Genomic DNA, 14786 nt, shown 5'->3' with positions numbered 1-14786 from the left:
GTGAAGTAGAGTAAACATTTTTATCCAGTGGTGTAGAACGCAGCAGAGAAAATCATCTGTGCATGCACTGGCATTTCCCTCTCCATCTCCCATTTATACACACACACACACACACATACACACTGTAACGTTAGTACTGCAGCGGGGTGACAGCCTGTCTGTCAACAAACACTTTCACGGCGCTGCGAATCCTTAAGGTGGAGTGTTTTCTTTCAAGTTACTTGTACATAAGTTGACATTGTGACTCATACAGGCCACCTTAAATCAAACTATTCTGTATTTCTAACTTTGAGGAAGTGGGGCTGGTTCACTGATCAGCTGATCACCAGCAATCTAAACCCATTCAGAGTGATGCCCCTCTATAGGGCTAGTGGAAACACGCCTTATACCTCTTATAGCAAATACAGACCCTGCAGTGATTCATTAGGATAGTTTTTAAGTCATTTTATTTATTTTAAGTCCCCGGGTCCTAGTCTCCTCGGTTGCATAAGCCTCTCACTGATTTAAAACAACATTTTGTTAGGGTTAAGGGGTGGTGTTAGGGTCTACATAGACCTATTTGTCGTGGAATTTGGCACTATTTGTGGAAAAAAATAACAGACCGGGGTACATAGGGCCCTTTCTGTGACCGGGGAACATACGACCAGGGGAACATGGTTGTGAGATAGCTAGCATTTACCTATGGATAAGCTGGTTTGGACCAAATACAATTTGCCTTTTGAAATGCCACCTCTTTAAAGTGAGAGCCAAAGGGGATTTTGTCAGGCGACATTATGGAAGACGGTTCTTGTTGTTTAGACAGGCTTGAAGCTGTGGCTAGTTGTTGCTACAAATGGAGCCTAACACTCCAGATACACTGAGCTTTGCAGATCATCGGATCTGCAGTTTGACCAGGATCCCACTGCCAGCTAAAGAGGAGAAGAACTCCTTCCAAAGCACATTTTAGCGGAGGTAAGCTAATACTATTAGCTAAAGTCACTGTGTTGACCTGCATCAGGAGCTACATAACAAATTATGTTAGGATAACAGCAATTTCTCTCTCTTTCCACAATATAGTCCAACATTTATAATAACAATGTGAACCTGCCAGTAGCATAAACAAGCACTTTTAGTGGACGTACATTGATGGTGCACAGGTGTCCCGTTTGATGACATTGCAGTCCAATTTCCAATGGCCTGACTTCAGCACTCACGCTCAATACTTGACTTTTCCCTTTTTTTTTCTTAAACTTGTTGCAATGAGTCCCCTATACAGAAATAAATTGGGAAATGTGGTTGACAAATGCTAAAATTCCCCTTTAAGCGCTTTGTCAAATACATTTATTTGCTTTCTTTAATTTATGGCTGTCCGCTGCTTGTGTGTGCCCAGTGCAGCCCCGTTAATCTGTGACCTGTTAGAAAAACCTCTTTTTGAAATGACAACAGCTGACAGTGTGTCCAAACAGTCTTTCTGGACTTCTGCCATTCCTTACTTAAACACACTCAGCAGACACATTGGCACTCATATAGAGTTCAGCTTCTGATAAATGTAAGTCCAGTAGCTATATTTATCATGTCTTTAGCTCTGATTTGGTATCCACCAACTCCTGAGGCAAATATCTGGATCTTTAGCCAGAAGGTTCATCAGCCACTTTGTAACTTGCCCATTGTTGGTGGGTAGGTGGTGAATGCTGTTTATCAGAGCTTCATGGCTCGAAATATTTGCCAATAAGGATTGATGTGAACAAGACTCATCTATACAATAAAATCAATGAGCTAAGAGGCTAAAAACCTCTGAGAGTAGAGCTGAAGTGACTTGTGATTCTCCATGACTTCAGCCCAATGAATGACCATGTTTTAAACAGTCACTTGATTCAATGTTAAAATGAAAAAGAAATCTTATGAAATTAAAGCAGGTTAATTAAAGCCCAAATTATCTACACATTCTTAAGTTTTGTGACATTATTCTCCAACAATCATGTTGTCGTGTTTCATGTGTCGGGCAGCCAAATGTTACGTTTTCGACCAGCTGTCACAAACACCACAGACCTACCGCATGTATCAAACATCAAATATAAAGGAGATCACACTGAGGAGTCATTCCCATTAGCCAGGATTTGGCCTCACTGATATTGACAATCCTTAAAATCCTAAAATGTATGAGCTAAATATTTTCATATCGTCACGTAAACATGGACAATAAATTAATGAAGTGCATGAATAACAAAATACATTTTAAAAGATAATATTTTTCATATTTATGTCGTCACATCTTTCATTCATTTTGTATCGTCCAGTTCAATTTAATCTTTCTGGTGCTCTTATCCAAGGACACTTTGCTTGTGAGACAGTCCAAAGATACCCCCATTAACCATTGCCTTGTGCATCATTCAACAAGATAGTTTTCTGTCTCTTCATCTCTGTAGTCTGTAGTCAAACAACCCATTATATTGTAGGCTATACTCACAACACAAGCCTTTATGTTCAATTTCAGAATGCTGCACCTATCCAATAACAAAATATGTCACATCTGTTTGTAAACCAACACATCTTCCTTTTATTTGGTTTAAGGTGTATTTCAGCTGATCTATGTGTTTTTCATCTCCCTAAATACCATGAGTCAACTTTTTAAAAAACACTTCTTTTCCATACTTTTGCGGTGGTGTCCTCCCTCTGCTAAACTGCCACAGGCACCAACATGTTGGCAGTATGATTTACAGAAGACAAATAAAATGCCAATTAAAGCTTTAAGACAGCGCTTTCATCTAAATGATATGCCACATCATATGCATTTGTATGTGGTAGCTACTTTAAATGTTGAAAAAACAAACAATTTGGGACATTTTCAGCTGCATTGTGAGCATACCATGAAGTAATTCTTTCAGTGTCCTTTCATCCTTGCTCTGTAGCTGAGATTGCTGATTCCTTATTGCAAACATCTTCACCAGGCAGTTATTAGAGATTCAGCTCATTTTGCCTCATATACAGTCTAATCAGCTTGTGACAAAGCTGAAGCATGTAAGGGATGAATCTTGTTGATGATGAATCAGATTTCTTGTAATATTTGGGCATACAACCACTCTAATTTAATTGAGGCTAAATGTTCTGACATGAAGAGCAAGGGGCCAAAACACCCAGTCTTAGTGTTACGTCTCATATCAGATTAGCCAAACTGGAGGTAGTCTCTCTGCCAGCCTGACGGTCCATGTGTCCAGAAACAGTGAAGATATTCAAAACCCGGTCCACCAACCTACGTCCGTGCCTTGTCCTCTCAAGCAGGGCCACCGCAAGTGAGTAAATCCCAACACCCACCACTGAGGCCCCCCCTCCAGCTAGCAAAACCACTCCAGAGATGTACATGTCATTCAGGGCCTGGCCAGGTTTTGGCATGTGATTAGCCAGGGCAAGATGTAGTAGAACCCCTCCACAAATCAATAGTGACAGTCCGGTAATCAAAACCACGAGGAGGTCTGATAAACCACCACTTTTTAGCATGTTGATTCGCTGTCGACTTCGTATGCAATTCATGTCCTGCACAGCCGAGCTGAGCAGTTGTTTGAGCAGAACCCCCAGGGCTAACAGGCAGAGGGCTGTGCCTGCACCCAGCCGCCATTCACTTGAGACACTTGTGGTGGTGGAGAGAAGGCCGACGCCGCCCAGCCCGCAGCCCAGGATAAGAAGTACAGCCACGCAGTAGCAGAGCAGAGACTTCCCAGGATCTCTGAACCACCACAGCTCCACCTGCTCCTCCAGGATGCCGTGCTGGATCCGAAGTGGGTCTGCTGCACCGTTTAGGCCCAACTCCGGGCCTCTCTGACCCCTCAGGGGTGCAAAGTCGTCCAGTTCAGGCATCCTGATGCCACTCCCAGCCTGCTGAATAAGATCGCCACCACAACGAAGAAGACAGAATTCACCTGATAATCCTTTCAGTCCTTATTTAATCTGCCACGCCAAGTGTGTCAGGACCAGCAGAACGTTTTACAGGTTGCTCCGTATATTATCTGGCTTGAGTAGCTGACAAATATGTAGAGTAAATGAATGCACTAAAATACTTGACTGAGCTCAGTGTATTGTAGTTTTATCCATTATGGCCTCTATTCAAAGGTTCCACAACGTTCATTCAGGCCTCTTGGTTCTGTATGCATCCTTATAGTTCACACTAAGAGGTGGATCCAAATCCTCCTTACGGCGTCAACATCCAAAGCAAAGAATCCAAACATCCACAGAATTTCCAGTTTGGTTTTGCATGGCTGTAGCAGTCACCTGAAGAAGACAGATGTAAATGTGTCAGGTTTTGTGCAGTATGTAATTCCACTTTCCATGTATTTATATATACTATATATATAATACAATGCTAAATTGATCACATAATAATAAAATATGTGCTGGGACTGAGGTGACTGTGGCAGAATAACTGAATGACTGACCAGTAGGACAATAAATGACAGCACAGAAATAGACACAGGCTTCCTATCCATCATTCCCGAGCCTAGTACAAAGTAGAGTTTAAAGATTGCTTAATTTTCAGTGTCAGTGGTGAGCTGAGCTCAGTTATATCAAAGTACACAGAGACTGGTTTAGCATGAGCACTCAAATGTGGACTTTATCCTATTTCTTCTGACCATTATTCTGAACAAAGAAATGCATGTTTAACATCTGTTTGTTTTGCGCACAGATATGATCAGTGCAAGACAAGTCAAAGGGTAATTACACACATACAGCTAAAAACCCTGTTTGTGCTCAGATCCAGTGTTGTAAGTTCTTAACTTGCTGTAGTGATGTTCACCTACAGGAGTTTGTTCAACATGTGAAAGACGTCAGTGAAACAGTAGCCGACTATTCAGCTTAGTTACTTACTCTTTAAAATTCCACGTTTGCGTATATATGAAATAACATAGAGGATAAAAATCCATCAAACCAAAGATACACACACATACACACACACACAAAGTTTCTCTGAACATCTAAACCTGCTGTTTGACTGTTAAAAAAAAACTTGGTCTGCTGACAGTGGCAACCTTTTCTATCTTTCATGATCACTATGCTAATGAGTTGCCACCACAGACAACAACAACAGCTAATGTACAAATGTAAATTTTTATTCTCTCATCCTCCCAAACACACACCCACACTAGCTCACTCAATGAATCCTCCCATTTGAACTCTCCAGAACCTTAGGTTCAGTTATCTTCTTTGCTCCCTGGTGGGTGCATTGTCTATACTGAACTGTTATGTTTTAACACATATATGTTAAAGGATCATTATACCTGCCACTTTCATTATTTTCTAATGTATTCTGTTTGATTCCCCTCCTCTCTTCTGTCAGTCTTTATCTTACCTCAGCATATTTCATCTCCACTGTAGTTTGTAACCTCATCACACCCCCATAACACAATCATGTAAACATATACCGCGCACACACACACACACACACACACACACACACACACACACACACACACACACACACACACACACACACACACACACACACACACACACACACACACACACACACACACACACACACACACACACACACACAAACATCCTCAAGGTTATGGATTTCGACAGCTTGCCTTTAAAACCTGTCAGCGGCTTCATTTCTATCAAAGTCAGCAGTGCGCGGCACAAGCCCACTCGCCCCAACACAGGCTGACAGGAGTTACAGCTTGTCCTCTCCGGCCGTGGATTTCGCTAACACAAACACTTCTGCAAAAATATGTCAATCCGAACAAGCAGAACATGATCTCAGATTTAGACTAGACTATCTTGTTGTTGTTGGGTTTTTTTGTTTGTACACCTGTGGCACTTCTAAAAACCAGTTAAACTGCAATGACAGAAACCCCTTTTTATCAGACATATACAGCCTGTTTAGAAAAGACTATAAACTTAATGCAAGATCACATTTCTGATTAGTGCGGACAGGCATCAGCTTGTGTTGAGGCAGAGCAGTAACACTGTGACACAGGGAGATATGAGATGCATACACAAGGTGTGAAATGAAGAGGGAGGTAATTACAGAAGGGGGGGGGGTGCTTATTGGCAACATGCTGTTCTGGAGGCTTTTCACATCCTGTATCTGATGGATGTGTGTGTGTGTGTGTGTGTGTGTGTGTGTGTGTGTGTGTGTGTGTGTGTGTGTGTGTGTGTGTGTGTGTGTGTGTGTGTGTGTGTCTGTGTGTGTGAATAGTTGTGAATTAGTATAAAAAGGTGAAGTGCATGTGTGTTGGCATGTGTATTTGTGTGTGTGTTTTGAGTCACTAATTAATCCCAGCTGGTTTGAGTTCAGAGTCAGTGACAGGTAGCACCACTGAAAAAGCACAGTAATTTTGTGTGCATGCGTGCATGCGTGCATGCGTGCGTGCGTGCGTGTGTGCGTGTGGAGACTGAGGCACCAAAGGCGTTAAGGTGAGAAAAACAATATATGTGATACTCCACCACTATTCGCCTCTTTGTTTAAAGGTTTAAAAATGTCACCTCCCTTCGTACAGTAGAAGTTTATAAAATATTATTTTCTGTTTCACAAGATAGCTCACAATAAAGTGAAGCAGGGACACATCCGGGTGATAGAGTAAGAGGCGATGGCACGCAACAAAGATCATAAGATGAAATCGAACCCTTAACGACACAAGTATATCTTACTCCATGTTGTGCTTCTAACACTCTAATCCCCACAGACACGTACACACACAGAACCGCTGGACTGTGGCTGCCTTTCCTCTTTTATCACTTATATGACCTCTAGACTCTGTCATATCAGCCATGTCATATTGGCCTCATAAATATCTTTACAAAAGCACTGACTCACTGCTTCACACTTCACTGGCCTCCTTTTTAAGTACAAGAAAACAGGTACAGAGGCACAAACAATTTACACAACTCCACACGACTTAGTTTTTCCAATGTACCACAGTGTTCTAGGAATTAAAGATGCTAGAGCTCCCTTAACATGACGTGTTACAGGTCAGCCAAAACATGCACATCCAGATTCCAAGACAGTTTTTGTTTTTTCCAACAAGCAATTTGCACATTAAACAAGAAATAACCCTAACCCCTGTCATCCACCCATGCTGCTACGCACCTGTACTTTACCTATACAAGGCTCAATGTCGATAAATTATTCTATTTATTCTAGTTTTTTTCATCTTCACATTCTCTGTCCATGTTATAGTCAATGTGTGGTTTTATGTCTGCGCCATAGAGTAGCATTTTTCATTTTGTTCTATGTACTTACAATGACAATAAAATTTATTCTGATTCTGACACTGTGGGATTTTGAGTTCACAATTGTGAGAGAAACCAGGGCCATCCTTGGTTTCTCTCTCAGTTTAGAGGTGAGTTGGCACAATTCAAAATAACGTCCTATGTTTCACCAATAACCCTCCACTTCAGGAGACTTGCGGCGGCAGGCAGGTCCTGAGTGTATGGATTCCAATGGGAGAAGTGAACGTGAACACACATTATGACCGTTTTTTTCACGCTATAGGCACCAAAGTAAATATTGGACCGTTTTTTCACAAGAAGACAAATCAGGAGAAAATTTGTTTTGAGACCTGCTTCTTTCTGAAGCAACATACTCGTGAGATCTTGCAACAAAGCTAAGTTAATGTCAACAAATGTTTTTGAACGTCCTAGCAAACACATTTTTACAACGCTAAATATGGCTGTTAGCTGCGTAAATATTTAATGTCAGCAAAAGAACAAATACATAAGACAAATCTAACTTTGCATCTGTCCACTCAACGTTCTCAACACTTCCAAAGACGGCCGTGCCCATATTGGAGACAGGAAGTGTATATCATTCCATGATTTCATTTTGCAGCTTGTAATGCACTATCTTTAGTTAAAATCCAAATCGTAAATCCAAAGTGATGGTCCTAGATTGCTCTGTGAGACAGTCAATTTGGAGATCTAACCTCAAAACAAAGAAATGTGTGTTCAAAGATGAAAACCTTGTGGAGCTATTTTTGGCACAGATGTATGATGCAGGCTGATGATTTGCCTCTGCTCTTATATATTCTTTTCTATCTACATCGTAGCTCTACAATTCACCACGCATTCTTAGCACAACCTGACGTGTCTTAAATTGATATTGTACTGTCACAACACAAACAAGATTTTATTAGACCCATCTCACAATAGCCTAAACCTACAGAATCATTGTCTCACACTCTAAAGGTGGCTTTAGACAGGAATGAAACATTTCAGTCCTTTACACCTGTATTTTAACAATTCATCTTCACACCTTAACTGTGAATTTTCACACAACTCCAACAATGATGCTGTCTTTGCATATTCATAAAATATACATGCGCCAATGTGCTATTGAATCCGACTGTAAAAATGATTTCAGACTTTTTGTCTGAGCATTATTAATGATGGGAACTTGTGCAAAATCAAAGAAAAACTCCAATGAATTTGATAAGTTACTTGCTCATCAAAAACTGACGGTCGTAGAAACGTATTTCACTGACAGAGTTTATAGAGTGCTGCACCAGTGATCATTATAACCATGTATTAAAAAAACTGAAGAAAATCCTAAATGGGTTTCTTCTCATTTTCAGGAATAATAAGTATGTGCTGGAAGCTCAGCACTGCAGTCAAAACAAAAATGACTGACAACACTATCAGTCCAAACCTTCTCTGTTATGCTAATGCACTGAGAGTAATGATAAAAAGTCCCAAAGATAATCATAAACCTTGGACATCATTCTCTTTCTGTTTCTGTTCTAGTGTAGGTTTTCAGCCTGCAAGGTCACCAAAGGAGCTGTGCTTTGGAGTAGAAAACACTATACTGCACTCCCATTACCTGGGAAGCATTGGGACTTCGGTATTCCCCCCTCTGTTATGTCAGCCCGCCGAATTCATTTCACCAGCCATTAGTGTCTCGTTTTATTGTTGATGTGTGATTCTTTTAAAATGTGTAGTCTGACATCACATGCTTATCAGAATGCTGGTCAGCAGTGTAGGTTAGAAGACGGCAGCAACATCCAGCAAAAAGTGGAGTAGCTAAACTCTTGTAAAAAAAAAATGCATGGAATCAGGTGGGATGTTTAGTCAGGAGAAAAAAAACCCAAATCCCTCCACATGAAGACAATGTTGGACCAGTTAGCATAGGTAATGCACGATGTTATAGCTTAGATGAAGGCAAATATTTACACACAAGAAATCTCTGACTGGAGCCTCATGTATATACTTTTTGCTGTTAGGAGGAGCTTCTTCTGCTTCATTTAAGTGCTATAAATGTTCTTACTGTTGAAAAAAAATCCCATCGATGTGTTGATTTGCCAGTAAAAATGGTAATATTTCTGCCACAATGTTGCAGCTCTTCTTACTGTAATTCATTTAGAGCACAGAAGCCAGGGGAAAAGGAAGTGAAAGTGAAATTTGTGGGCGTGCAGCCTTTCGAGTGATTTAAGATTTGTTTTCTTGTGGTTTCCGGTTTCTGCCGAATTATCCAAGCTAAAATATGTCTTGTCTTATAATTTAGGGGGGAAAAATAAGGTCCTTGTGGTCGTGCTGCTGAATTTCCTGTTGTGTGCGTTTTTATCCGTGGGCTTCGCTCGGGCTGGGCTGAAGGGGAGTCCACGGGAGACCAGGCAATGTGTTGCCGTGGTGAAAAAGCAATACTCTCCTACTCTCTCCTTCCTGTCTCCCCCACGCACACTCACACACACCCCTTCTACTCTAGTCAGGCGTTGATTCTCTTGGCGTCCCCACGGGCGAGGAGAGGGGTCAGGGTTGGCTCCATCTGTCTATGTGATGGGCATTGGTGCCAAGCGCCACAGGGGCTGGAGAGGGAGGAAAGAAGGCTCGTGTAGAGTGGGAGGGTAACGGATGTTTCTGAGCTGTCCTCTGGGACTCCAAATGGGGCAAAGGCTGAAACTTAAGCTTGGGCTCAGGGAGTAGGATAGGAGTTAGAGGGGGCTGTGGATGGAGGCATAGGCTCAGGGCTAGGGATAGTGCTGAGACTTCACTGTTGTCTTGGGGTTGCAAATGTGGCTGGCAAAGGGAAATGATGCTGAATTGGTCTTTATGCAGACAAGCTGGATCTTTCTTTCTTCTCTACAGTCACAATGGACAGCAGAGGCACCCAGAGAGCCTCACTCTGTCCGGAAACAGCAAGGAGACAATGGTAGAGTCAGTGTAACTGTCCTTGCTCTTTCAGGGATCACAAGGGAAAACCTAAGTCAGAAAGAGAGAAAGAAAGGCCTTTTACATCTGCTGCTGTAAACTCACCCCTATGGCCCAGCATAGCAAGCCTTACCTATTTAGTCCTCCCCTGATCTGCCAATGAGTTGCAGCTTATATCTGTCCAACAGCAACTGAATCCCTTTGTTCAAATATCAAAGATGCTATATCTCTAGAAACCAAGCCCAAACCACAGCGACTTCCTGGTTGATCCAATACCGAAGTGACAAAAACTGCAGTTCACTGAGTGTTTCATAATAAAGCAATTTCTCATTGACCCCCATGTTAAACAGACCGTTTTCACAGCATAATTAAACCTATTAATGGCCTGGTATAAAAAAACAATCTAGTCTGTATGTTTAGGTCATATCTTCATGACAACACTGAGGGGGGTGATTTTTTTTTATTGGAGGTTTAAGTTTATGAAAAATTAGGGGCGCAGCCTCTTAAGTGACAGCTAGCAGCTGGCCCTCACTTCGTCTCAGAGGTATAGATGAATCTGGCGAAGTACCATAAGTGAACAAGCCGCCATTGCTGCGGTGGCGTCTCCCTTGGGTATGTGCGTGATTGAATGCGAGCTGTCATTATAGGTATTTAACACTGAAACACACTGTTAGCTTAGCTGACATTACTTTTTCATTGATTTAAGCTAGGCAGCCGCATGCTGTTCATTGTGAGTTTGACGAGTGTTAACCAAAATTTAGCACGCTGTTGCTGTTGGGAACAAAGTCCCATCTGTTAATATTCACTCCTGTTTAACATCTGCACGCCCAGGGAATCAATGTAGACCGTACGGCCTCAGACAGGGGCACTCTTCATGACGTAAAGGTTTGTGTAGTTCAGTTTTTTCCCAAAGTTCGAGTTTCCCACTGCTCTTGGAGCAGCATAGAATTGCACAGGTTCTTCCTGACTTCCTAGACCTCATATCAAAAGTAATGATGCATAAAATGTACATGCAAAAGTAGAAAAGGTACACTTCTAATGACAGCTCCTATTCAAGCTTACGCATACTGGAGGGAGTCGCCACCGCAGTAATGGCGGCGCGGCTAGATGGCGAAACACACAAATGGTTCGCAGGATTGGTCTATACGTCAGCCAGATGGAAGTATCTCCCTTCCCCCAATGTCACATCAATGTCCTTTTTTGTAAAAGGAAATGAGGTGGAGCTAAAGTCTGACATGATGGTGAGTACGATTGGATCAAGTTGAGAGAACGGACCTTGACGAGGAGGCTACAGACATTTGTGGTCCCCAGTTGATGATTCCTATTGACTGGTGATCTCCTAACTTTTCATCTAGTGCCACCAGCAGGTCAGTGTTTTTAATTATTCAATAAAATATATCGACATATTCTTAATGGCTTGGCACAAAATCTTGTGTAACATCATGACTTTGATTCCTTGACTTTTTTTTAGTGCCAATATGAGTTGGACCTTGGTGGTTTTGAGTGAAATGTCTGGACAACTATGGGATAATCACCAAGAAATATTATGACAACATTCGTGTTTCTCTCAGAATGAACTATAACCCCTTTAGTGATCATCTGACTGTTTATCAAGTGCTGTCATCAATTATTTTTAATTTATGTCCAAAATAATAGTACACAGTGAACAGACTGTGTGTCTGTGTTCTGTGCTGGGGGAACTCACTGTGGCAGCAAAACTTGCTACATGCGCATGATAGCATGTTGCACACTAGCTTGGCCGTAGACTCGTAATCTTAACGGTCATTGACATTTCTGGAGACTTTAAACAGACCGCTCCTGTTTCAGTTTTCCCTTTCACTATCTGGTTTTTCTGATGGTTTAATTCCACCCTGCTGAGCGAGCTCATTTCTCAGCTTTTGGCACAGCATCATCCCGACCACCAAGGCCACCTAAGACCTGCCTCTATGACAGCTTATCTACGCACAAAAACACACTTCTTTTCATTTGTTTTTCCTCTGATCCTTCCTTGTCTCCCTGGCCTTCTACACCTTCCTTACTTTGTTCTACCTCTCTCCTCTCCTCCTTTGTCGCACCACCAATGCTCCTTTGTTAATGCTGACTTCTTATCTGTCTACTGTCTGCTCTGGTGTGTTGGTGTCGGAGAGAGATGCATGCATAGGGTTTGGGGCGATTTCTTGTTTTTGCCACAGATCCCCCTCTGGCTCCAGGTAATGCTGTCTGACTCAAAGCCCCTGTGGATTGCAAGCCCGTACATATACACAGCCCGCTGCACCTGTTTCCATGCTGTGTTGTTTACATTGTTTCAGAGAGTTTGTGGTGTCATTACCCGCCTTTATTCCTTCGTGTATGTATCTACAGTATTCATCAACCTCAGTACAATTCATCAGCATTGTTCAGCCCCAACACAAACACAAATTAACAATATTGTCCCAGCTAATCAAAACATGATTCATGAAACATTTTCAATCTGTTACCTAATACGGCATATGGCATTTCCCCATTTTTAAATGGAACTTCCACTCTGCTGTTGACAAAAATGTAGCCCAGCCCAGTCTAGTTCAGTTTAGCACAGGCTGTGGGTCCCATTGAGCCTATTTACTACGGCAGGAGCCAAATGGGACTCTTAAATGTTGGGCCCAACTCAAAATGGCTTCAATATTCCTGCCAAAATTGAGAAATGGAATTATGATTTCTTTTTGGTTTTGGAAGTTGCAGGAAATTAACTGAAAGACACTCATAATGACTAAGCTGTGTCAGTCCCTGCATTGAAGGAGTGACTGAAAAAAAAGGAGAAACCTCTGGGCAGCCAGTTGCTCTCCTCTGTCGTACACAGCTGCAATATTAAAACACTAATCAAATCATCAATTAACATGCCGCTCCCCTTCGGGTTCACTCCTGCTGACGATGGGAAAGAGGCTACCTTCTGCTGCCTCCTTTTTTCTTCACTTTGTTTTTTAACCCTCCTCCCTTTCTCTTGTAGGTTCCAATGTGTCATTCAGCATATTGTAATTTGATATTGGATGTCTACCGATAATGGGTGTAATGAATGAGATGGCTGGCTCAGTGTCTGTCTGTCTATCTTATTTGTTGACAACTTGAGGTGACGTCTCGTTACAGCAGCAGTACCTTATGATTTAAGATGAGAAACTGGTGGTTTGGTATTTTCAGCTGCATGGAGAGAATGAAGACTACTGACTTTGCTCATCCCGTTTTTTCTCTAGTGCCAACATGAGGTTGTTGTGGTTCTACTTGAAATATCTAGCAACTATTGAATTAATAACATGAACAAATCTGCCAACCAATACCTATAAAGCTCAGTCATTAACAATTAACAAATTAACACATTTGTTTACAAAAACGGAAGTGTACATATAAAAAACTATTTTACAGGGGTTATGAGCCAGATTATTACTATGTCTGCAACTTCCTCCCATAGAAACTATACTGCATTCATGTGCTATGGAAAAGATGGTCCTTTCCACTCGTGAACACAAAATTACCAGTGCGTTGTGTTAAAGTGCGTTTGTTGTCATAGTTAAAGGAAACATGACGGACACACAGATCCTGACCTGTTACTTGGGGAAAACTACAGCGAGAAGAGGATTTATCAAAACACAAATGGTGAATAATATGCTGTATTTCATATATTTCTGTTTTAGCTACATAAGCTTGGCCTACCCTTATCTGAAGCACATAATCTTCCCTACCAGCTCAGAAACAGTGTTGTAATAAAGCAGATTCTTGCGTTACGCTCCTCCAAGTTTAAAAGGTCAAAGGTTATCTCATCTCGGCAACTCATGTATAAAAATATTCCCTGTGGAAATTACCCCATGAGGGGGTATTCATGTGCAATTTTCACGTCAGCTTTTGGTTTTTACCATATTTTCCATAGGACGTGAAGGCTCTACTAGTCCTGGCTAAGAAATAATCCAGTCAAATACCTGAAGACTTTCCCATCAGCCTGAACATGGTCAAGATTATAAAAAAACTACCAGTACCAGTACCCTTATAGTGATTCCTATATAACAATATTTAATTCGATACCCATCTTGTGAATGGAAGCATTCAACTGGGCAAAATGCCACCACCACTCTTCATTTTGAAAGGGATTAAATGTGCTCGACTTAACCATGCCACGGACTCTACCTGTTACTGAGGTAGCGGGCCATTCAACTCCTCATTAAAGGTTAGCGATTAATGGCTGCAAGCAAAACTAGAGAAATAGTCAGTTTTTCTAGACCTTGGCCCGAAAATGATCGATCACTTACCTGGAGATTTTTTTTATGCTACACCTTCTTGGTACTGGGTTATTTCAGTGGATACCTTAAATGGATCGAGTATCGATACCCAGCCCTAATCGGCATAGCATTGTCAACGCATGTTAGCATACTAATGTTAGCATTTCGCACAGGACAGCCTTACAAAGCGAGTCTTGTAATTAAAGTTTTTGCATAGAGCAACTTTAAGTCAGGATGAGCCCCTTGAGAAGGAGAGAGAATGTTGACTTTCCTCAACATAAAAATGTCCATGTAATCCTTCCAACTCTTACTATATCGAATTGATTATGCTTATAGGTGGATACATTTTATGCCCAGGGACAGAGGTGGACAGTCGTTACAGCTGCTATTGACAACACACTACATGCCTGACTCTGTATCTGCTGACTG

At 41.6% G+C, this 14786-nt stretch overlaps 1 protein-coding gene across 1 annotated transcript; it reads right to left on the bottom strand.

Annotated features, from left to right (window-relative positions):
* Window positions 1-3132: 3132 nt before the first annotated feature.
* tmem125a (transmembrane protein 125a) lies at window positions 3133-3831 on the bottom strand (the record flags this gene model as incomplete). The annotated part of the gene is made up of 1 exon (XM_083911376.1): window positions 3133-3831. One exon carries the CDS (start codon window positions 3829-3831, stop codon window positions 3133-3135), a length of 699 nt encoding a protein of 232 aa, XP_083767502.1.
* Window positions 3832-14786: the final 10955 nt, after the last annotated feature.

This window comes from Echiichthys vipera (genome assembly GCF_963691815.1).
Source record: "Echiichthys vipera genome assembly, chromosome: 3".
NCBI lineage: Eukaryota > Metazoa > Chordata > Actinopteri > Perciformes > Trachinidae > Echiichthys > Echiichthys vipera.
Note: the sequence above shows the minus strand (reverse complement) of the source record. Positions and strands in the feature narration are given on the sequence as shown.